The sequence below is a fragment of the Myotis daubentonii genome, chromosome 16, assembly GCF_963259705.1.
Source record: "Myotis daubentonii chromosome 16, mMyoDau2.1, whole genome shotgun sequence".
NCBI lineage: Eukaryota > Metazoa > Chordata > Mammalia > Chiroptera > Vespertilionidae > Myotis > Myotis daubentonii.
Genome location: NC_081855.1, coordinates 18,927,059 through 18,951,774, shown reverse-complemented (window position 1 = coordinate 18,951,774; position 24,716 = coordinate 18,927,059). Strand labels below are relative to the sequence as shown.

The window sequence follows — 24,716 nt, the reverse complement described above, 5'->3', positions numbered from 1 at the left end:
AGACTATAAAGACTGTCAGAATAAGGGGTGGAATTAAGAATTTGAAAGCACTGCCAAAACCGGTTTGGCTCAGTGGATAGGGCGTCGGCCTGCAGACTGAAGGGTCCCAGGTTCGATTCCGGTCAGGGGCATGTACCTTGCTTGCGGGCATATCCCCAGTGGGAGATGTGCAGGAGGCAGCTGATCGATGTTTCTCTCTCATTGATGTTTCTGGCTCTCTATCTCTTTCCCTTCCTCTCTGTAAAAAAATCAGTAAAATATATTTAAAAAAAAAAAAAAAAGAATTTGAAAGCACTATTTGATCCAGCTTTTTGCTTTTGTTTTTCATTGTGTACATTTTCACATAGACATGAAAGACTAAAAATATGCTTTTTTTTACAGTCAGAAAAGTCCTGGGATTCCAGGACCGACCTCATTCCTTCTCTGTACGTGTTTGAGTGTGTGGAGTTGGAGCTTGCCCTGAAACTGGCGTCTGGAGAGGAGTATCCCTTTGATTCCGACTTCTCTTGTCCAATCAAACTTCACAAAGGTATTTTTTTCAATTACAGTTTACATTTTATTTATTTTATATTAGTTTCAGGTGGTTAGAAAAGACACCACACCTGCCCCTAATAATTCTAGTACCCAATTGGCACATAGTTATTACAATATCATCATTATTATTTATTTTCTGTTTACATTTTTAAAAATTGATGACAGTATTACGGAAGCCCCCCAGGTTCCGGCCTTTGCCCCTGTCCACCCAGTCTCCCTTCCTCCACCTTAGACCTTCCCCACGCTATTTTCTGTGTCCATAAGTTATACATATATGCATATACTAGTTTATTCCTTGGTTAATCTCTTCCCATCCCTCCGCCCCCACCTCCCCTTTGAGATTTGTCATTTTGTTCCATGCATCCATGCCTCTGGACCTATTTTGTTCATCAATTTATTTCGTTCGTTAGATTCCACATATAAGTGAGATCGTGTGATATTTATCTTTCTTTAACTGGCATATTTTGCTTAGCATAATAATATCCAGGTCCATCCATGGTGTCACAAAGGGTAAGAGCTCTGTCTTTTACAGCCACATAGCATTCCATTGTGTAAATGTACCACAGCTTTTTTTTTTTAAAGAATAGTTTAAAAAACATTGATTTTTAAGAGATAGAGGAAGGTAGAGCAAGAGAGAAACATCCATCTGAGAGCGTAACATTGATCAGCTGCCTCCTGCACACCCTGTACTAGGGATCAAGCCTATAACCTGGGCATGTGTCATTTACCAGGAGTCAAACCGGCAACCTTTAGGAGCACGGGATGATGCTCAACCAACTGAGCCACACCGGCCAGCGTGTGTACCACAGCTTTTTTATCCATTCATCTACTGATGGGCATTTGGGCTGTTTTCAGATCTTAGCTATTATAAATTGCTAGAGGCCCGGTGCACAAAAATTTGTGCACTCAGGGGAAGGGGGGGTCCCTCAGACCGGTCTCCTCTTGCAGTCTGGGACCCCTCGGGAGATAACGACCTGCTGGCATAGGCCTGCTCCCAGGTGGCAGAGGGCAGGCCCAATCCCTAGGTGCAGCCCCTGGTCGGGCTCAGAGCAGGGCCGATTGGGGAGTTGGGGCGCCGCCCTCTAACACCCACAGAGCAGGGCCGATCAGGTGGTTGGGGCGCCGCCACTCTCATACTCAGGGCAGGGCCAATGGGGAGGTTATGCCTCTACCCCGTCACACACAGAGCAGGGCCCGTGGGGGGAGGGGGGGTTGGGGCCCCGCCCCCTGTCACACACAGAGCTGCAGGGCGATCAGGGGGTTTGGGCACTGCTCCCTGTCACGCTGATCCCGGTGCCGGGAGGCCTCGCAGCTCCGCTGATCCCGGTGCTGGGAGGCATATTACCCTTTTACTATATAGAATAGAGGCCTGGTGCATGGGTGGGGCTGGCTGGTTTGCCCTGAAGGGTGTCCTGGATCAGGGTGGGGTCCCCACTGGGGTGCCTGGCCAGTCTGGCTGAGGGGATGATGGCTGTTTGCAGCTGGTCACACACCCTTCAGGGTGGGGGTCCCCACTGGGGTGTCTGGCCAGCCTGGATGAGGGGATGATGGCTGTTTGCAGCTGGTCACACACCCTTCAGGGTGGGGGTCCCCACTGGGGTGCCTGGCCAGTCTGGCTGAGGGGCTGAGGGCTGTTTTCAGGCTGGGACTGAAGCTCCCAACCGCTCCATTTTTTCTTTTTCTTTTTTTTTAATTCTGGGCCAGCTTTAGCTCTGAGGCCTCGGCTGCTGAAAACAGGTTTCTGGCCTTTGTTTACGTCTGTATTTGATACAATGTTGCGGTCCGGCTGGCTGAAGCTCAGCTGAGTAAAGCAGGTTTCTGGGGTTTTTTAGCTTCTTTATTCGCAACATAGGTGCTGAGAGTTGCAGCTGAGAGGCCGGCAAGTCAGGCAGGGAACGTTGGAGTCCTCCGTCACTGAAGCAAGCAAGCCTCCCTGTTCGCATCAGCTGCCTGGCTGCCGGCCGCTATCTTGGCTGCCAGTTAATTTGCATATCTTGGCCCTACTCTGTGAGTGGCAGGGGGATTAGCCAATGGGAAGGGTAGCGGAGTGACACTAATTACCATGTTTCTCTTTTAGTGTAGATGCTGCTAGGAATATAGGGGTGCATATATCCTTTCTGATTGGTGTTTTGGAATTCTTAGGATATATTCCCAGATGGGGATGTCTGGGTCAAACAGCAGTTCCATTTTTAATTTTTGGAGGAACCTCCCTACTGTCCCACAGTGGCTGCACCAGTCTGCATTCCCACCAACAGTGTACTAGGGTTCCCTTTTCTCCACATCCTCACCAGCACTTGTTTGTTGATTTATTAATGGTAGCCATTCTGGCAAGTGTGTACAATATTATTGATTATACTAGAGGCCTGGTGCATGAAATTCATGCACAGGTATGGTCCCTGGGCCTGGCCTGTGATGAGGGCCGATCATGTTCCCCACCCCCCTACCTCCCTGCCTTCTCCTTCCCTGGCTCCCTCAGCACCCCACTGCTGGTTGCCTGCCATGTTCTGCGCTGCCCCCTGGTGATCAGTGCACATCATAGCGAGCGATTGAACTCCCATTCTCCCGGTCAAACTCCCTAGGGGACACTTTGCATATTAGCCTTTTATATATATAGATTCCCTATACTTTACTTTAGATACTCATGACTTTTCTATGACTACCAATTTGCTTTTCTTCATCTCTTCATCTTTTTCACCCATTCCCCTCCCCTCTGGCAACCCTCAGTTTATTCTCTTTATGAATCTGTTTCTGTTTTGTTCTTTACAGTCCACATCTAAGTGAAGTCATACAGTATTTGTCTTTTTCCGCCTTCACTTAGCATAATACTCTCTCAGTCTATTCATGTTGCCAAAAATGGTAAGATTTTATTCTCTTATGGCCAAGTAATATTCCATTGTATTTATGTACTACATCTTCTTTATTTCATCATCTATTGATGGGCATTTGGGTTGCTTTCATATCTTGGCTATTGTAAGTAATACTGCAGTGAACATAGGGGTGTGTATATTTTTTCAAATTAGTGTTTTGGGTATTTACTAAATTTAATTCTTTTATTTTATTATATTTATACTAAAACTGTCATAGACTGTCCCCGTATAATTTATTTGTTCTGTGGTTCCAGACTTTAAAAATTAGACTGGCTTCTTTTAAAATTAGACTGGCTTCTTTTATCCTTTTAGTCATATATTACTCTTTAGATCAGGGGTGGGCAAACTTTTTGACTCGAGGGCCACAATGGGTTCTTAAACTGGACCGGAGGGCCGGAACAAAAGCATGGGTGGAGTGTTTGTGTGAACTAATATAAATTCAAAGCAAACATCATTACATAAAAGGGTACGGTCTTTTTTTTCAATAGTTTTATTCATTTCAAACGGGCCGAATCCGGCCCGCGGGCCGTAGTTTGCCCACGGCTGCTTTAGATCCAAGAAGGACTGAGCAAATTTTCCAAGTTTGAAAATAGTGGTCTTTAGTCTGGATCTACCCACATTTATAACAGTGAATTTTTCCTGGTTCAGTCAAAGGTAGATATTTCATGCTTCAAATACTTAAGGATATACAAACTTTAATAAACTTTAAAAAATCAAATTATAATATACCGATATTAAGATATCTCTTTAAAATATCTTTCATTTTTTAGAACACATCTTGTTATAATCAGATCCCGTTTGAATGTTACCCTTTTTATCTTTTTTTCTTTTGTTTTAATTTACCTGGTTGGTTCCAGATCATTCTGGCAACTTATCTCTCTTTATCTAAGGAGGTCTTGGATAAACAGATGAGACAGTTAAAGAGTATGTTGTTCAGAGTGGCTGAGTGGAAGGAGTGTGTGACTAGAAGTCTGGAGTGTCCTAGGTTTTAGTTACAGCTCTAACATTAATAGGCTCTATAGTAGTGGACATTTACTCAACCTTGGTCTTCAGTTTTCTCGTCTGAAAACAACAGGGATAACATCAAATGATCTTTAAGTTCCCTTCGAACACAAAAATTCTGTAATTTTATTTGTCCCTCCACCCTTTCTCAGAGTCTCCTCTAGATCTTGTCTTCTTAGTGAAGAAGGAGGAACAAAAGCTTATTCAGCCTGGAATAACTAGGTGTACCTTTCAAAGTTTTCTTCTGTGTAGTGTGGAGAGAGGGAGTTCAGTCTTAGAGCAGCCTGATTTAATCTGCTTAGAGTCCCACTAACCATTTTGGGTAGGTTTGGTAATAATGACTTTGACTCTGTATTAAAGTATAGCCAAAACATTTAAGGGGTCTTTATATAATAAACCAGGAAAGAGAACTCATTGGGTATGTCTAATTAAACAGTATTGGGAGAGATAGTCTAAATATATTAAGTCTTGGAACTTTGCTTTATAGATGAGGAAATTGAACCTATAAGGTAAAGTAATATAAACTAATTGGTTTCCTTATAAAGCTACATATGTGCCCTGGCCAGGTAATTCAGTTTGTTGGTGTCATCTTGATACACCACGGTTGCGGGTTCAATCCCTAGTCAGGGTACATACAAGAATCAGTGAATGCATAAATAAATTGAGTAACAAATTGATGCTTTTTCTCTCTCTCTCTCTTTCTCCCCCCCCCCCCCCCCCAAAGTCAGTCAATTTTTTAAAAGTTAAAAAAAAGGTACAGAGGTGTGTCTTTGGGAAATCTTAAATGTAGGCATTTTTATCGTAGTTCTTCTGAGAATTAACATTCTCATATGTGAAACTAATTCTTGACTTGTTCATAATTGTACGTAAGGCATATTACAATCACTGAAACATTCATATTTTTAATGACATAAGTGAAATAAGTACATATAACATGTTGGGGGGGTATCAAAATTTCCTACTTCAGATATTAATGTTGCCTCTTTTTCATGACAGATTCCTGTTACATCCCAATATTAACATTTTTCTGTCTTTAGCACGACAGACACATTTTGAAAAGCCATTCTACACGATAGTATACCTGATGATTTGAGCCTTACGTCTCAAGTATGGGCAGATGAAAAGAAGCTTTTTCAGTATTTATTGTTCAGAGAAATGATTGCCATAGACCAGGAATTTTTAAACTTCTTACAGCACAGTGCTTTTTTCAGAGTATTATGCAGAACCCCCACATATAAAACAAGATAATAATAATTTAACATCCACTATACAACATGTACATACTATAAAGTCAACAGTAAGAAAGTGAGGCTGTCTGATAAAAGAAATTTTTAGTTTAGGGGCTTATGGATGACAGATACCATCTTAAATCAGCTTTAGTGTATACTTATTTCTGTATCTTGATTTAGTTATCTAATATTTTTAAAATCTTGAGTCACAGAAATATATGTCTATATATATATAAGGCTAATATGCTAAGTGTTCGTCTGGGTAACGATGTCACGTAGCAACGCCCGGCTTCCTCTCCCTAGCGACAACTAGCCTCCTTGCAGTTTCTTCAGCCCAGGAACATGACTTGCTTTATAGCCAGGTGCAAACATTTTAACTTTAACCAAATGTCTGTGAAGTGTTTTCCCATGCCTCATCTCATTTGATCCTCACAAAAGTCCTGGAGTAGGTAGATAGGAGACTCAGTGGAATCCTATTTTATTTTCATTAGCCAGAAAACAGAAATTTAGAAAGTTTAGAAACTTGACCCGACTGAATAGAAGAAATGATGGACCTTGAAAATGACTTCAGGTTTTCTCACTGCGCAGAATATAGTCAAATACTGCTGCAGTTAAATATTTTACCCTTTGTTCTCCCTGCGTGATCTACAATAATAATCTGCTTTGTGTTGATATTTACTGCTGTGTTGCTGACAATTATCTGAAAGAGAAGTTGGGGTGCTTCGCTGGGCTGGAAAAAGTTTAGCTACATCAGAAAGCAGGTCTAATTAAGCAAGTTTATTCTATAGCTATAAAAGGCTAAGTTGACTAGTGCATGTGCAATACATATAAAGCTCTCACTGGCGTAAATTGCATGCGTGTGTTTCCATCTCTCATTGTTGATCATGAATTTGATTGACACTTCTATTATAGAGAAAGGGTGAATAGCGATATTAAAATATTTCTTCTAATTAATTTCCTTTCAATGTGCATAAATTCATGCACTGAGCCACTAGTTTGTAAATAATAATCAGTATTTAAGAGCTCCTCTTTTAGTCTCAGAATGGTCTTACTCATACTAGGGCTCAAAAGAAGTATAGAAAATTTCATTAAAATTACATAACAACTGATCATATATTTTTTAAAATATATTTTTATTGATTTCAGAGAGGAAGGGAGGGGAATTAGAGAGAAACATCAATAATGACAGAATCATTGATTTGCTGCTTCCTGCACATCCCCTACTGGGGATCGAGCCTGCAACCTGGGTATGTGCCCTTGACCGGGAATCGAACCTGGGACCCTTCAGTCCACAGGATGGTGCTCTATCAACTGAGCCAAACCAGCAAGGGCACAGCTGCTCATTTTTTTTAGTATAAATATAAGTGATTGTCAAACAAAAATTGGAAGTAGAACTTAAACTTAAAAATTATCTGTGGGTCAACATTATCAAGACAAGTTAAGCTTTACCTTTCATACCTGCCTTACTGTCTTATGACAGAACTATTTACTAACCAGTTGTACTGAAGTCTTTTAGTGTACCTGTACTATAGGAGTGCACTTGCTTCACCAATTTCATGTAAGTAGATGTGTGCATAAGTTTTCTGCAGACCTATCCTAGTCATTTTATTTTGAATACCTGTAAATAAATGCACAAAAGTAAATAGAAAGGCATAAATGATTACCTGGTAGCAAGTGTTTATATTTTGGTGAACTCTATTGTGTTAATATTTAGAAAATAATGCATTTGCATTGTGTTTATTCATCATACTTTTTAAAACACCTAAAATATATTTGAAAGTTAAATTCAGATTTTAAAATTTCAAAAACCCCCTAACATAGTGTCATAATAAAAATGGCCTGTTGATCTTCCATCATTTTCATCAGAAAACGTGTTTTGGGGCTGCTGGGGTGAATATTTTCAGTTTTCCACTGGCTTCCTTTATATCATTAATGATTCCATTTGCAGATCCCAAGTGTCCCTCAAGATATCACTGTACTCATGAAGCTGGTGTACATAGTGTTGGACTAACTTGGATTCATAAACTTCATAAATTTCTTGGATCAGGTGAGTTTTCTGTGCTTTTCAGTATGTTTCACGGATCCTATTAAAAAGTAGTTTAGAAAAACCCTGGCCTTTGTGGTTCAGTTGGTTGAGCATTGTCCCATGCACCAAGAGTTTGTTGGTTTGATTCCTAGTCAGGACATATGCTCAGGTTTCAGGCTGGATCCCCAGTAGGGGGCATGCAAGAGGCAGCCAATCAGGGATTCTCATCGATATTTCCATCGCTTCCCTTCCTCTCTGAAATCAATAAAAACTTTATTTTTAAGTAGTTTGGAATAGAAAAATAATTTTGGAGTAGAAAATTAATGAAACCAACAGTTGGTTCTTTGAAAAAAAATTAACAAAGTTGACAAACCTTTAGCCAGTCTGAGCAAAAATAAAAGAGAGGACTCAAATTATGACAGTTAGTAATGAAATAGGGGTATTAATACTGATCTTTCAGAAATAGAAAAGATTATAATAGGATACCATGAACAGCTGTATGCCAACTAAATAACTTAGATGAAATGGACAAATTTCTAGAAAGACATTACCAAAACTGACTCAAGAAGAAGTAGAAAATTTGAGTAGACCTATTCAAGTAAAGAGATTGAATTAGTAAACAAAACTACCTAAAAAGAAAAGTTCAGGACAAACTGGCTTCACATCTTACCTAATAATAGACAAACATGCAAATTGACTGTACATTTGCTACACCTTAAGCCACGCCCACCAGCCAATCAGAGTGACTATATGCAAATTAACCCAACCAAGATGGCGGCCAGCAGCCACAGAGCTGGAGCAAGCAGGAGGCTTGGTTGCCCCAATGATGGAGGAAGCCAAGCTTCCCGGCGGCTCTGAGCTCCACTCGAAGCAACAAAGTTTCAATTATAGAAGGTAAATAAACCCCAGATACCTGCTTCCAGTCACCATGGCCACAGAGCTGGAGTGAATAAAAACAAAAAAATGAAAGGCTGGAATTTTCGGTCGCCAGGGGGCTTGGTCAGTCTGAAAACAGACATCAGCTCCTCACCCAGGCTGGCCAGGCACCCAAGCAGGACCCCCCTCCCTGAAGGGGGTTTGGGCAGCCTGAAAACAGCCCTCAGCCCCTCACCCAGGCTGGCCAGACACCCCAGCAGGACCCCCATCCTGATCCAGGACACCCTTCAGGGCAAACCACTCGGCCCCCACCCGTGCACCAGGCCTCTATTCTATATAATAAAAGGGTAATATGCAAACTGACCCTAACAGCAGAACAACTGGGAATGACTGGTCACTATGACACACACTGACCACAAGGGGGCAGATGCTCAATGCAGGAGCTGCCCCCTGGTGGTCTGTGCGCTCCCACAGGGGGAGCTCTGCTCAGCCACAAGCCAGGCTGATGGCTGCCAGCACAGCAGTGGTGGTGGGAGCCTCTCCCACCTCCTCACCAGCACTAAGGATGTCCGACTGCAGCTTAGGTCTGCTCCCTGTTGGCAAGTGGACATCCCCCGAGGGCTACCGGGCTGCCAGAGGGATGTCTGACTGTCAGCTTGGGCCCGCTCCCCTAGGGAGCGGGCCTAAGCCAGCAGGTGGACATCCTCCGAGGGGTCCCAGACTGCAAGTGGGCATAGGCCAGGCTGAGGGGCCCCCCCGAGTGCACAAATTTTTGTGCACTGGGCCTCTGGTTTAAAGAATAAATATCAATTATTCATAAGCTCTTCCAAAAAATAGGAGAGGAACACTTTCTAACTCACTCTATGAGGTATTACCCTGATGCCAAAACCAAACAAAGATGTCAAGAAAACTACAGACAAATATCTGTCATGAATATGAATAGAAAAATCTTCGACAAAATACTAGCAAACCAAATCCAGCAATATATAAAAATCATCATATACCATGACTAAGTGGGATTTATCCCAGGAATGGAAGAGTAGTTTAACACCCAGAAATCAATCCATGTATTATATACCATAGCAATAGCATAAAGGACAAAAACCATGATTATCTTAATAGAGAAAATGCATTTAAGAAAATTTAATAGCCTTTCATGTTAAAAACTAGAGTCCTGGCGCACAGATTCGTGAATGGGTAGGGTCCCTCAGCTTGGCCAGGTGGGGGGAGGGACTGCAGGAGGTTGGCTGTGGGAGTATACTGACCACCAAGGGGCAGCTCCTGTGTTGAGCATCTGCCCCCTGGTGGTCAGTGCACATCATAGCTACTGGACAGTCATCCGATCCTCTGGTCGTAATGGTCGCTTAGGCTTTTATATATATATATATATAGATACTCAACAAACTAGTAATAGAAAGGCACTTCCTCAAACGGATAAAGGGCAACTATAAAATCCACCGCTAACACCAAACTTCATGGTGAAGACCAAGTGCTTTCTGAATTAGCTTTCTATTGCTGCTATTAGAAATCGCAATAAATGGCTTAAAACAATAAAAATTTACCCTGGCTTATGTGCGTCAGTGGTTAGAGCACCAGCTTGCAAACCAAAGGGTCACAGGTTCAATTATCGGTCAAGGGCAGACCTAGGTTGTGGGTTTGATCCTCGATCTGGGCACATGTGGAAGGCAGCCAATTGATGTTTCTCTAACCACCCACCCCCTTCCCTGCCTCCCTTCCACTCTGAAAAAAGAAAAAAAATAATGGAAAAAATATCCTCAGATGAGGATTAACCAAAAAAAAAAAAATGGTTTGAGACAAGAACTTAATTGCTTTTAATTAATATTGTCAGCATTTTAATTTGGAGAAATTTGTGCATCAGTTAACTTGTGTAATGTGATAATGTGTTCCTTTGTAGATGAAGAAGATAAGGATAGTTTACAGGAACTTGCTACAGAACAGAAATGCTTTGTGGAACACATCCTTTGTACAAAGCCATTGCCATGCAGGTAAGAACCAACTCCTTGTCTACACAGGTAACTGTTGTTTGCCCCAGTAATCCAGATACATGTATGCATCACACTCACATGCAACTCACCCCTAAGAGTATCAGTTCATCCAGTGATCATCTGGAGCTCCCCCGTCTCAGGACCCTCATGTACTGTGTCCTCTCTCTGGAAGTCTTGTCCCAATTGTAGCTGTAGTTTGCCGTCTTCACTCGGCTAACTCTACTGATTCTTCCTGATCTTAACCTAGTACCAGTTCTTCAGAAGGGGCTCCTCGATTCCCCAGTCTAACCTCAGGTTCTCCTCTTATTCCGCCATTTTCTCTGTAGTAAGTTAAAGGTGGCGTCTGTATTTGTTTAATGTCTGTCAAACTGCTAGAGTATGTTTCAGGAGAGCAGAGACCACATCTGTTTCCTGCCATTTACTGTCCCCTCCTGTCGGCATACTCGCTGTCTGATGTGCGTAGTGGGTGTTGAGTAAAGATTTGATGACTAAATAAAGGGAAATGTCTAGAATGACTCCCAAGTTCCTACTTGGGATAACTGCGTAGATGTGGTCCCTTGGAGACACGTGGGACATAGGAGAAAGTATGTTTGGGAGGATGGAGACATGTTAATGGGGGCACTTGGAGGTTTCTGTTCCTGTGGCACATCCAGGTGGAGGCACTCAGTAGGCTGTTGGACATGTGCCTCTGGTGTTTGGATGATCTGGGCTAGAACAGTATGGATGTGGGAATTGTCAGCTTTGAAATGTGTCTATGGTTAAGGTTACTCAGAAAGGAGCCTAGCATGGGTAGAGGAGACCTGTGAAGAGAGTCTGAGCAACACTTTCTCACAGCCGGTGAGTCAGGATAGAGGAGCCCAGCCACGGAAGGAAACTCGAGTCCAGGGCTGCCAGAAAGACTACAGGAAACCTGAAGGAAAAGATGTCAGGATGCCAGGGAGGTGGGTGCCTCAGGGAGCAGGCAGTGGGCAGCAGCAGGAAGGAGTCATGAGTCTAGACTTGGCAGTACAGGGGCTTCATCTGGAAGTGGAAGGGAAACAATCATAGGTGGGGGAGGAGAGCACCAGAGTGAAAAGTGAACAGGGAAAAGAGAGAATAAAATTCCACTTACATACATTTCAAAAACAGGAGGTAAAATTAAACAGGTTAAAAGTACCGCCTAGGAAGGAATACATAGAAAACTATGAAGCAAAGCAGGAGCGTGAGTATCATAAAAGTCAGAATAGCGGTGACTGCTCTAAGGAGTGGAAGGCTGGATCGGGTAGTATCAGCGCCCTGCTAGCGGCAGCATTCTGATTGGTGACCTGGATAGTGGTTACGGAGTGTATGTATGCACTCTTCTGTGTGTAGGTTTCACACTGAAAATATAAAATACAAAATTTTTAACCTCCCAGACTCCCCCTTACCTACCTCCCCTCTTATAGGTTACAATTTAAAGTCTGCTGATTCTAAAGAGAAGGGAAGAAAAACTAGGTTAGGGGGAGCTTGAAATTACAGTGGAGAGAGTTTTGAATGAAGAGACGTGAGCATGTTTATAAGCCGAGGGTAGACAATAGGATATTTTGAAACTACAGAGTTGAGATCAGAAGAGGTGAGAGGAAATGGCATTGTCAGTCCAGGGCGGAAGTGTGCTGTGGGGGTGGGATGAACATTGGGGCAGGTGGAGTAGCCTGTTGGCAGGAAAGACATTTCCTCCAGTGAAATAACCAGGATTAAGAGGGGGATGCAAGCCATGCGCAGGAAATGAAGTCCTGTGACAGGTGTTGGGCTGCCTGGGATTTTTCATGAGAAATAGACTGAATTCAGTCAGCAGTTTCTGAGCACTTTATCTGGGCTAGGCAGAGACACCTGGGGCTTCTGTGCAAGTTGGGGAGAAAGACACGTATAACTTGACTGAATCATGTAACTGCTGAGGTTAGTGCGCATCATGAGGCTCTGGGTTCCTGAGTGACTTGTAAGTCAAATGGCCTCTGGCTGCTAAGTGACAGCATGTTTCAAACCAGTCACAGCTGTGAGTATTGCAGGTTTCCAGGTCAGCACCTTTGAGGTTACTGCACTAAGAGCAGGTCCCAGGCAACTGATAGCCCAGCCACAGAAGGCGGCGAACCTCAGCCATGTCATTTCACTTGGATCCACTGCGGTTGCCATTTCGTAACTTCCCTGTGCCTGTGTGTGTTTCCAGGCAGCCAGCTCCCATTCAAGGGTTCTGGATTGTCCCTGACATCCTGGGGCCCACGATGATCTGCATCACCAGCACCTATGAATGCCTCATAAGGCCTTTATTGTAAGTACTTTTTTGTATTCCCCACACAACTTGTTAATTCTGCAAGATCTAAACTGGGAAAATGCCCTTAGAAACGGCTTGAAGGTACTTGGATTATGCTTTGGCTTCTTATGAGGGTTGGAAAGATAGAATAGGATTACTTTTAGGCATGATATCTCCTCTGGCTACCTGAGAGTCAAGAGCTTTATTTCAAAGTATGGGAAAGCATACTAAAATAGCGAACTCCATTAATATGAATTATATTCAATGATTATCATGTTCTATGTGTCAGACTTAAAAGTAAGGCAGTTACATGCATTTTCTCCTGTAACCAAAGCGACCCTGTAAGGACCACACTATTATGCCCATCTTGTAAAAGGAAACAGGGCTTTCTCACTCCCAAGTCCATGCTCACACTTTAACTTCTCCATTTCTGCCAGGTTCAGAGGGATGTCATAGACATGTAACTGTGGAGGTCTGGTGGTATAGAGCTGAACTCGTAATCTTCCTTCTTAAAGCACTCGTATGACGCTATAAGCGCTGTGTGGTTGTTTTGTTTTCCCAGCAACCCTGGAATGTCATTCTGGGTTTTATAAATGCAGGAATAAGCCACCGGTGTTGAACACTGGCACTCCCCTTCCCGAGTCTCCTGGTGTCATTTCAAAGCATGTGCTTTTAGATACTGACACAGTTTGAAATACTGCCATTAATTTACTATCCTCCAAGGAACTCCCATGCTCTCTGAAGATTGATGTTACACTATTTGGAAAGCAAAAGAACTCTTATCAATTTTGTATTACTTACACTAAAAGAGACTAAAAACTCTAGCAAGAATAAACATAATAAAATCCCTGAAAAAATTCCTTTTTGCCTTTTGTCTCAAGCATATTTTTAAAAACCCATCCTACCTTTAGTGAAATAAGACCTACACACTGGGTTACTTCAGAATAAAAATGTGAATCTCAGAGGAAAATAAAACTGAAATGTTATCTAGATACATTCAAATCATGTTTTCTGCTAACTCCCTAAAATACAGGTTGTCTATAGTGTAATATTGTTTAACAAACTCCCAGATTGCTGTTGCATTCAGAGTAAGTCACTCACCATGGTGTTAACTTTTGCAGTCTTTCAAGCTTTCTGAAATTGCCATTGTGAATATTTGTAATACTCGAGTGAATGTAATTTTTATAAGTCAAGTTATATAGAGAGTAAGTACAGTATTTAGTCATTATCTGGGTGAATATTGGTTTTGATCAAATCCAAACTATACCTAGGAAATGAGTGATTCATTTGTTTATGACTCTGGCTTATAACGGGCTCTCCAGTCCTTGCAGAAAAGTTCATGATGAATTTATACCCTGTGCTGCCTTGATCTTTACAAAAAGAATTTGGAGTGACAGGGCCCAAAATGCTTTGACAAATGGTAGCATTGGTAGAATAAGGGGGTAGCTCCCCAAGGTTCTGTCTTCATGGCAGAAATGTACATCCTGGTACTCACACACACAGTGCCACTTGATAGTTCCTTAAGATTCTGGGCAGATGTGGCGAATACTTTCCTCTGATACAGTAAGCGACTTCATGGTAGATTCTGTTTCATTTATTTTGCAGAAGCACAGTCCATCCTGCGTCTCCTCCCCTGCTTTGTACTCAAGGAGATGTTGAAGTGGCAGAGTCTCCCCTCCGAATTCTAGCTGAAGCCCCGGATTCCTTTGAAAAGCATATAAGAAGTATTTTGCAACGCAGTGTTGCAAATCCAGCATTTTTGAAGTATGGGATATAGGTGATAGGTTTTAAGAACTGGTTCATCCTCTCTCTCCTCAGCTATTTATTTCATTTCATGTACTTTTTACTATGTTGGAGTTGGAAGAAACAGGGCATATTTAGTCAGCTAGTGAATAGACAGAATGGATATAGAGGCACCTGAATATGATAAACAGGAAGTATAAAAAGGGGAAAAAGCAGCTATGACTTGAGTCAATTTTTAGTTGTTTTACTCAACTAAAGGAAAGTAATGGTAGAAACTTTTTTTTAAAGATCATCTGAAAAAGATACAGCCCCTCCTCCTGAAGAATGTCTTCAGCTCATCAGCAGAGCCACCCAGGTGTTCAGAGAACAGTACATCCTTAAACAGGACCTGGCCAAGGAGGAGATTCAGCGGAGGTGGGTGGCCTTTGCTCACATACCACCAGCTCCTGGCGGGCAGCCGACCCTGTAATGGCCTAGACCTGGCTTCCCATTACATTTCTTTTTTTTTTCTTTTCTTTTTTTTTGCTTTTGAAGGATCAAATTATTATGTGACCAAAAAAAGAAACAACTTGAAGATCTCAATTATTGTCGAGAGGAAAGGTAAGTGCCAAAATTGGGGAGGAGGAAAAAAAAAAAAAAAAGCTCAAGACAACGGGAACTGTTTCTCGCCCTAAAACCCAGACCACATTAGCTGGCTTCACCATCAAGATGGACCCTAAGAGTCTCGTTTTTTCTGCCATTAGGAAAAGTCTGCGGGAAATGGCTGAGCGCTTAGCTGACAAATATGAGGAAGCCAAGGAAAAACAAGAAGATATCACAAACAGGTCAGTGGTCGTACAACATTCAGTTCCCCGCTCAGGTACTACTAGTGCTATGTGCTCAGAAATTAATAGTGCCACGCGAAGTGGGCCTGGAGTGTTCCCCCAGGCCTGCGGAGTGGAGCTGGCTCCCTTACCTCTCCTGAGGTGCGTTAGGGAAGACAGTGCAGTGATGCCTTCCCCGTCATCCTGTGGTGCTCCCTTCATAGACTCTAGATTCATTCCTAAGTGGCAGAGATCTCAAGCTGAGATGTTTTCTTGCCTTTTTTAAAGGATGAAAAAAGTACTTCATAGTTTTCATTCTCAGCTTCCAGTTCTCTCTGATAGTGAGAGAGACATGAAGAAAGAATTACAGTTGATACCTGATCAACTTCGACATTTGGGCAATGCCATCAAACAGGTAGGAATGAATATAGGTTGTTAAATTTTGTACTTATGTTTGTTCTGTAAGAATTATTTCATAAAATATACAAAATTCTCAGAGGGGGTAGGGAAGGTGGGAAGAGATTTACTAAAGAACTTACAAGTATAATCCATGGACACAGACAGTAATGCAGTGAAGGCCTGGGAAGGGGGCAGGAGTGGGGAAGAGGGAGTCAATGAGGGGGAAAAAAGGGGGGGGGGGAAATCTGTAATACTTTTCAACAAAAATACATTTTAAAAGTAAAAAGATACCATGAAAACATGCAGCAAACCACAGCCAAAAAAACCTATGTTCTGTTTGATACTTAAGGTTACCATGAAAAAAGACTATCAGCAGCGCAAGATGGAAAAGGTACTGAGTCCTCAAAAACCCACCATTACCCTCAGTGCCTACCAGCGGAAATGCATTCAGTCCATCCTGAAGGAGGAGTAAGTAATACTAATAGTCAGCTGTTATGAGGTAGCTTTTTCTTTGCAATAAATATGCCAAAAGTAGCCTTTCTCTGCCCAGCTGATATTACTTGGCATTTGTATGTCATTTACTGGAATAGGAGCCATGTGATAAAGAACTTGAGATGATGACTTCATTGTAATATGATTTTGTTGTGTGGTCAAGGTGTAGTCCCCAGGGAACATGTTAAAAAATATTCCCAGGCCCTAACCGGTTTGGTTCAGTGGATAGAGTGTCGGCCTGCGGACTGAAGGGTCCCGGGTTCGATTCTGGTCAAGGGCATATACCTTGGTTGCGGGTGCATCCCCAGTGGGGTGTGCGGGAGGCAGCTGATCGATGTTTCTCTCTCATCAATGTTTCTAACTCTCTATCCCTCTCCCTTCCTCTCTGTAAAAAATCAATTAAATATATATATATATATATATATTCCCAGCAGTTGCAATACTATTTGCCACTGTTGTTAGCCTTAAATAAGTAGTAAACACCATTACTATCCATCTGAAATGTTAACCTGTTTATTTTAGCAAAGCACTTCTAATTTCAACATTACTAACTAGTTTGAATTCTTTATGGCTTACTCATTTGTTCTGTTCCCAAAAGTGATTTTATGATTTTACAGGGGTGAACACATAAGAGAAATGGTGAAGCAGATTAATGATATCCGAAATCATGTCAACTTCTGACACCACCAGGAACAGTCGCACCTGAAGTTAACACAAGTGAAGGCTTGAGCTCAAACTGTAAAACAAGCCAGTAGCATTACCTATTTATAAAGAGGCATTTGGTGTTATATTGTTCATCATTTTCATACTTTACTTGTTTTATAATTATTGAATAAATGCTTTTACTTAAAAATTGGAATGTGCCTTATATATAAGCTTAAATTGACGATTATGTTCAGCAATGGCTTAGGATTTTTTTTAAAAGCCCAAGAACCCTGAGTTTTCTCCACAGCTGAACAAGATTAAGAACTGCATTTTAAAGTGCCAACACCAGAAATGTGATTCTGAAAAGGAAGGATTCAAAGGAAAAGGCCACACAGTATACTAGGCAGCAGCTTTTTTAATTTGAACACTCTTCCTAAGGACACACCTTCAGTACAGTTAACAAACGGTTACATCTGAAATCTGCTTAGAGCCGAGCCCAGGATCCACAACTGCAAAGCCGCTGCTGGCTCACTTCCGCAGGCAGTATTACCTTTGAGAGCTCAGTTTGGCTGTGCACTGTGTCCTGATATGAGTTACAAGTGAGTACAAGGTACAAAGGGAAAAAGAAACAAATGACTTTGTCTGCAGTATATGATCTTGTTCTGTTAGCGTTGGGTAGTTTTTTACCTGCCCATATTAGTTCTGAAAGGTAATACTGCACCTGCCTAGAAATGGCCGAGTGACTGCCAATTAAAAGCCACATAAGGCAGGTAACAGGTAGGAGGTAAATCATGTTAGACATGCGTGAGAAAATATGTGTACAGACTGAACACAAACACAGGAACACTTGTGAAACCGAACTGATCTTTTCTTTTGCCCAGACAGGCTAAATCCTGCCTTCAAATCAATTTCCCATTTACACAGAAAACCCTGATTAAAGTGTTTCTTACCAGGATAGTGGCACAATGTTTGCTTCATACCAGAAACAAATTGTTAACAAAACCTAGAGTAACAGTTTGGGTTTTTCTAGGACCTTTTTCTTAACAAAGTGGGTTCCAACAGTCTGCATCTGCCACAGTAGAGACTACCAGTGGTTCCCTAATCATGATTTTATTGGCCCAGTACCACCTTACTGAGAAAAACATCTGCAAGCTTGTCTCAGCAGAGCAGTTCCCTGGGGCTAGAGTTTAGTTCAGGAAGATTATGATTACCCATCCATCCTGAATTATAGTGCCAATTTTAATATTCTACAACAAATTAGCTCAGAGCTTATTCAAGGAACCAGTCTTACACTTATAACATTTAAACAGATTGTATTTTAGAATTAAATTCCCTGTAACTCAATGAGGATAAATGTTTCCTTTAAACCAAAGTAGTACTTTATACAAAGGGACTGTAAACCAATTAAAATAACGTTTCATGCATGGCAAGCCTGTAGCACTATTTCCATAATTAGTATTTACTTTTAAATTCATAATCATGAATCCAAGACTACAACAATAACCTAAGGAATGAGGTATGTAGTCTGTATCTTGTCCCATGGAAGACAGAAGTAAAGATCTTTCCGGCTAGTCCACAATAGCTTCATTTATAACAATGACAATTCACTTTAAACTCTAAGTTGATGGTGGCTTTAAATGAGCCAAACAATCTACTTAATCCATTTAATTACTGTAAGGGTCCTTCAAGTACCCTGCTGTCATATAACACCAATCACAAAAATTATCTGAAAACAATTTTACCTTTGAACCATCTCTATCATGAATGAAACCATGTAGATGCCTACTGGCTAACAGTCCTGCACCAGGTCAATAACCAACAGGAACCGTTCTCTGCTTTCTGCAACACCATACAGCCACGGCCTGTTCACTGAAGCTTTCTTCACAAAGAAAAGCTAACCTCACAGGAATGACAAAGCAGATTTCCAAACTGATGAACGGACTGACTGGGGTTTTCCCAACTTCATAAGCATTATCACACTCCAGGTCTAAATTATAAAAGAAAAATACAAAATTGGTACCTGTCAAACATAGTTATCACCATTTTGTATTTGACATTTCTGAAACAGTACTTCGGCCCATTGATTCGAGTTAAAAGCAAGCAGCAGATTTATAAATTTGTACTAGATGTTGTCAGCTTGTTTTGTTAATATTATCTTTTCCCACTGATCCAATAACACAGTTTTCAAGAGCAGGTGGTACCAGTTCAGTTTGACCCTGGTACCTGTGGGCCCACGAAATTTATCCAAGTAGCAGAAAAAGTGCTTTCAAACAGTTTCTTGTGCTTTTCCTTTAACCTCAATTTCCAATACGTATAGCCCCAGCTAAGTTTTCAAATTCTCATAATTCAGTTCTTGAATTGGTTTTGTTTGCCACAACATCTGATTCTCCAGCAAGTTTCAGTAGCATTTAAGATCCTCCAATGAAAGATAGTTTTTTTAAAAAGCACTGAGCTAGGAAATGCAGTCACTAGCCAATGGCCTGCTCTCAAACTTCATATTTTAATATAAAATACTCATACAGCATACTACACGTGTCTTGCTAGCTGAATACTGTTACTGATGTACTCTATACAACAAAAAATGATCTCTTCCAATTTCTATGAACAGGAAATGTAATTCCAAACACTACTGGATGGTGCTTTAGGGAAATGTTGGATAAACAGGCAAGGAAACAGCACTTTCTCCATCACCGAACCTGATCCACATCTGCTGGAGTCAAGCCTGGGGTCTCGCTAGTGTTCCCACTTGAAAGGTCTTTTGCTGCAAATTAGCCTGGCTGTTTGCTGTTCCTGTGCTGCACAGTCTTCTCCCACTAGAAACACATCTTCCCAGTCTTCCTTTTTTGTGACTTCTTTAGTTAAGAGTAAGTAATTAATGTTGCTCTAAAGATGAGTTAAAAACCCAAAGTGCAGGCGAGAATCCTGCTGTAAAGGTGTCATGTCTCAGGAAGCTGGTTAATGTCTGTCAGTTTGGTATCATTCAGAATTGCCCGGACTCTCTCCAATGAGTCTGCTTGCCGGATCCGCTCTAACTGCACCTGGAGAGACAATACCGGGTAAGTGCACATGGTTCCTGCCTAGATTTTCGGAAGGTTACTTTGATTGGTTTAGAGGAGATGGAGCAATTCCCAAAAGCTGCTGTGGAGCAGACCCAGTGTAAGGTGCTGGGACCATGGATGTGAATGAGACCTGACCCCTGAGAACCCACAGTTCAGGTGGTGGGGCAGGGGGACTTACAGAGACTCTCAGCACAATATGCTAAATGTCACTGTAGGCACTCACTGTGTGCCAGGCGGCATGGAGGTGGTGGTGGACCACTGTGGCCCAGTGTGAGGACCTAGCTCTGTAGGTCTATGGGGAAGACAAAGCTAAGCTGGGCCTGGGGAGTCAGGCACTGATGAGATAATGAGGCTTACCAGAGTGACTACTGTGGGCAAGGAACCACAAGGAGTTAAAGTACATTGGAACATGGAATATAAAATATAAGGCAAAGAGGTGAAAAACTGTAGGGATAGGCCTTGTTGGGAAGAATCTTACATGGTATTCCAAGGACTTCACACTTTACTCTTAAGGACCAACGGTAGAGAGGGAAAGGGGTACAAGTCTGAAGTGCACACCTGGGTTTTCGCTTGAATGACCAGGCAGGTGTTTGGGCTGGATTAGCTATTGTCAGTGGTGGAGTCAAGGGGCGGTGAGTTCTCCTGGGTACCAGGACCCCCTAAACAGCCTTGGTGCTCTAAGGGTTCCCCAAATGCCTCACCTGAAGGGTTTGAGAAAGCTTTACAAAATCTCTCTGGACTTGTTCACTGACATCTAGTTCTGTCTGCAACCTCTGAGCTTTGTTCTTCTCTTCAAACATTAGTTGTTCAATGGTAACCTAAAAAAATACAAGTTTTGAAGGAGGATTAACGCCAAAGAGCCATAGGTCAGAATCACTTAGGACAGTGGTTCTCAATTTGGCTGCACATTAGAATCACCTGGGAATCTTTGAAAATCCTGATTTCTGGGCCTCATCCTCTGGAAATTGTTTCTTTGTTATGGCGTGGGTCCACAACATTAGTAACAAACAGAATTTCCACAGGATGGGGCCCAGAAATCAGGATTTTAAAAAGATTCCCAGGTGATTCTAATGTGCAGCCAAGGTTGAGAACCACTGACTTAGGAGATCTAGGAACTTGTAGTCTCCTACTAGATAAGAAAGGTGGATATCGAGTTGCCTAAGCTACTTGCTCGAGGTCCCTAAAATGAATCAAAACGTATTAAAGTGCTGCACGGACGGACGCACACATCTCCTCTCACCCCCAGCAGCCTGGTGACAGTGGCTAATCATCAAGAAGCAGCTGCTAAGCCCTAGTTGGTTTGGCTCAATGGATAGAGCATCGCCCTGCGGACTGAAAGGTCCTGAGTTTGATTTTGGTCAGGACACATGCCCTGATTGTGGGCTTGAGCTCCAGTAGAGGGTGTGCAGGAGGCAGCTGATCAATGATTCTCTCTCATCATTGATGTTTCTATCTCTCCCCTCTCCCTCTCTGAAATCAATGTCTACATTAATAAAAGAGATGCAAATTTTTATTTTTTATTGATTTCAGAGAGGGAGAGGGAGAGGTAGAAACATCAATGATGAGAGAGAATCATTGATTGGCTGCCAAGAAAGATGCAAATTGACTGTACCTTTGTGACACCCGGCAGCCAATCAGGAGTGAGTATGCAAATTAACCCAACAAAGATGGTGGGTTAACTTGCATACACAGGTGCCAGGCAGCAGGGGGCGAGGCAGGATGTTTGCTCATTGCCATGGCGATGATGCAGGCATTCCGCACCACCCAGCCGCTCCGGGCCTCTGGGCAGCATGGGAAGGTGGAAAGTTGTCTCCAGGCCAGAACGAAGGCAGAAAGGCAGTTCCAAGCTGGAGTGAAGGCGGAAAGGCGGCTCCAGCCGGAGCGAAGGCGGTGCCGGCAGCCAGGGGAAGGAAGACCCATTTTTGCACTAATCTTCATGCATCGGGCCTCTGATATATATATATTTAAAGCAGCTCTAAGATCAGAGCTACTACAGCAATAGGGAAGAAACTTTGGGGACTTTCTCTGACAACCATAACAGTCAAGCATATGAAAATTGTCAGTGAACATGTATCAGGCAGCCTCAGCTATCTCCCCTTCAGCAAACCATGTGGCAACATTTCTACAGAGAACTATCAGATACCGGGTTCACAATGTTTTTACACTTAAAAGTGACCACAGACACTCTTTCTAGGAAACCTCCCCCACAAATAGCCTCATGCACTTTTATTCTAACTGGAATCATCAAAAATTAGGCAGCAAATATGGCTCAATGCAATATTTGATGAGTCAAATGAATGACCCTTTTGAAACAGTGTGTCTAGCTATGGCAGAGCCAAGTTTGCTTCATGGCCCTTTCAGCCCAACACCTAAAAAGCCAGAGCAGGCAGTGTCAGATCTGATCCAACTCTAATGAGATAAATTCACTTCATTTTCTTCCTGCAAAGTCTTGATGACTTTCAAAGGGTAGCACTATTCAAAGCAGCAATCTTTTTTAAATAGGCAAGATGTGATCCTACATTCTTAGCACTGTTTTTTTATTCAACTACCAACAAAAACATCACCTTAGCAGTAGTCTCTTTCTTTAACTGTTCTTCCAAAGTGATTTTCATTTCCTGAAGGCTCTCAAGCTGCTGAGACTTCTCTCTTAACGTGGACTCCAACTGTGAAAGGAAGAAGGAAAAAGCTGAATTCATAGAAACTCCCTACTCAACACACCACCCAGAGGAGCTGCACCTGGAGCCCGATGCCCAAGTTCTCAGGTCTCCTAGGCCTTGGACGTTGGCTTTGCTTGTGATGCTCTTCTCACCCTTTCGTCTCTGTGAATCTTCTATTTATTCTGCAAGACCCATTTATTTTATTAAACTAAGCAACTACTATGTTCTAAGGCCTGGAGATGGAGAAATCAGAAAAGACTAACATGAAGTAAAGAATTCTGACATGTGAACATGGAGGAAGAAGCATTTAATTCTGCCAGAAAACTTGAGAAGGGTTCCCTTGAAGAGATGACATTTGATCCTTAAAAGATGAGAAATTTTACAGGGGAAAGAAAAGGGTTAAGGTGGAGAGAGCTGCCAAAGAGAGGGGATGGATGAGATGAATAAAAACCGAGTTCAGGAACTGTGGTGACTATTTGCTGAGAGCTACAGAGCTACAGCACAGAGTGCTGCGGCTGAAGCTGGAGAGGCAGTAGGGAGGCTAAGGAATAAGGACTTGGTCCCGGAGGTAAAGGGAACCACTGGAGGGCTTTTAACCAGACTGGGACATAGTTTACAATCTAAAGGCCTTGGTTTATTATAAAGATGAATTGGAATGGGATAAATTTGGGAGGCTGTTACAATAACCCAGGTGAGAACTGAAGTCTGAACCCAAACAGCAGCAGAGTGGAAAGGATGGGGCGTGACTAGAGGGCTGATGATTTCTGCCAGTGCAACCGCAACGGTACAGTGGAGGCAGAAGCCAGACTTCAACACGTGAGCAGTGACCGGGAGGTCAGGCAGTGGAGGTCAAGAACCTAGGCTATAAAAGGAAGAAGAAAGATTGGTAACTTGAGAGAGAAGTGTAACCCAAAGAAAAACCTTTCTCCTCTTAGCAGGAAACATCTGTGTAATGGAAAAGACCAATAACAAGGTAGAGGTTCAAGGCCCATAACTGAGCGGAAAACTGAGAGGAAGTCTGGTCAGAAACAAGACTCATTTTCTTTCTTTTTTAAAAATTCTTACCTGGGGATATTTTCATTGATTTTAGAGAGAGAAGAAGGAGAAAGAGAGCGAGAAACGAAACATTGATGTGAGAGTGAAACATCGATCGGTTGTCTTCCATACATGCCCTAACTGGGAATTGAACCCGCAATCGAGGTATGTTCCCTGACTGGGAAGCGAACCCAAGACCTTTTTGGTGTATGAATGATGCTTCAACTAACTGAGCCACCTCCCTGGGCAGAAACAGATCATTTTCTCTGAAGAAACAGGACAGAGAAGGCTGGGAAGAAAAGTAAGAGAAGTAATTGAGAGGCCAGGAAGCGGAGGTGGCCCTATGATGACGGGTACACGGCCATCATGTGCCGAATGAGGAGGTGAAGTGAGTGTGACTGTCTGACTCCCACTGGGAGGGCGGGAAGGAAGACATTTGCTAAGGGCAAATTAAAGGCCAACTGAGTAGCACTCGAGGCCCAACTGATGACATGAGCAGTGTTTTCTTCATTCCAGTGGCATCAGCAGCGTGGGGCAGAGGTGGAAGAGGTGCACAGCAGGATTAACCCAGAGCTGGGCAGTACCGAGTGAGGGCAGCAGACAGACGAGAAGTCGGGACCTGCAGGTGCTGCTGGGAGACTATATGAAAGAAGCCATACAGATGCAGCTCAGAAGAAAGCAAAGCCATGAGGAAGTCGCTAAAACCAAAGGAAAAGTGCAGGGGATTGAAGGTCTGAATGAGGTTCTCAGACAGCTGGACCCATGGGTGTAAGAGCTGTAAGGATGGTAAACGAGGATGAGGCAACATGGGGCTGGAGTGAGATAGCAGAGACGGGCTTGGTGCAGCCAAGACTATGGGAAGGAAGTGGCAGGTGGAGGCAAAGGTCCACAAACAAGGAGGCCAGTGCTGAGTAGGGTCATGCTCTCTAAGAGAAGAGGGCTCAGCCAGCTAGAAACCATCGTCTCCTGTTTGTAAAAGATTCTGTACATATTTCTACTGTAGCTTCAAGTACATATCAATACCATACCTTGCCTGTCTTCCCACGACCATGGAAATTCCAGGCTGCAATCATATAT

The 24,716-nt window shown here is 42.6% G+C and overlaps 2 protein-coding genes across 10 annotated transcripts in view; one reads left to right on the top strand and one right to left on the bottom strand.

Annotated features, from left to right (window-relative positions):
- NUP88 (nucleoporin 88) overlaps positions 1 to 17,096 on the top strand; it is a 33,544-nt gene extending 16,448 nt beyond the window's left edge. For 4 of the 5 annotated variants that reach the window (XM_059668980.1, XM_059668977.1, XM_059668978.1 and 1 more), the window contains 11 exons: positions 382 to 529; positions 7,581 to 7,679; positions 10,450 to 10,540; positions 12,723 to 12,824; positions 14,412 to 14,570; positions 14,838 to 14,963; positions 15,084 to 15,149; positions 15,293 to 15,373; positions 15,641 to 15,767; positions 16,101 to 16,219; positions 16,861 to 17,096. In XM_059668980.1, the coding sequence (XP_059524963.1) occupies positions 382 to 529; positions 7,581 to 7,679; positions 10,450 to 10,540; positions 12,723 to 12,824; positions 14,412 to 14,570; positions 14,838 to 14,963; positions 15,084 to 15,149; positions 15,293 to 15,373; positions 15,641 to 15,767; positions 16,101 to 16,219; positions 16,861 to 16,924 (1,182 nt within the window). In that variant the 3' untranslated portion in view covers positions 16,925 to 17,096. The remainder of the gene's footprint in view (positions 1 to 381; positions 530 to 7,580; positions 7,680 to 10,449; positions 10,541 to 12,722; positions 12,825 to 14,411; positions 14,571 to 14,837; positions 14,964 to 15,083; positions 15,150 to 15,292; positions 15,374 to 15,640; positions 15,768 to 16,100; positions 16,220 to 16,860) is intronic. The other variant, XM_059668976.1, reaches the window with a different exon arrangement.
- A 189-nt stretch (positions 17,097 to 17,285) lies between these two features.
- RABEP1 (rabaptin, RAB GTPase binding effector protein 1) overlaps positions 17,286 to 24,716 on the bottom strand; it is a 113,716-nt gene continuing 106,285 nt past the window's right edge. For all 5 annotated transcript variants that reach the window (XM_059668970.1, XM_059668971.1, XM_059668973.1 and 2 more), the window contains 3 exons: positions 22,512 to 22,610; positions 20,649 to 20,765; positions 17,286 to 19,926 (listed from right to left, as the gene is read on the bottom strand). In XM_059668970.1, coding sequence (XP_059524953.1) covers positions 19,825 to 19,926; positions 20,649 to 20,765; positions 22,512 to 22,610 — 318 coding nt within the window. In that variant the 3' untranslated portion in view covers positions 17,286 to 19,824. The remainder of the gene's footprint in view (positions 19,927 to 20,648; positions 20,766 to 22,511; positions 22,611 to 24,716) is intronic.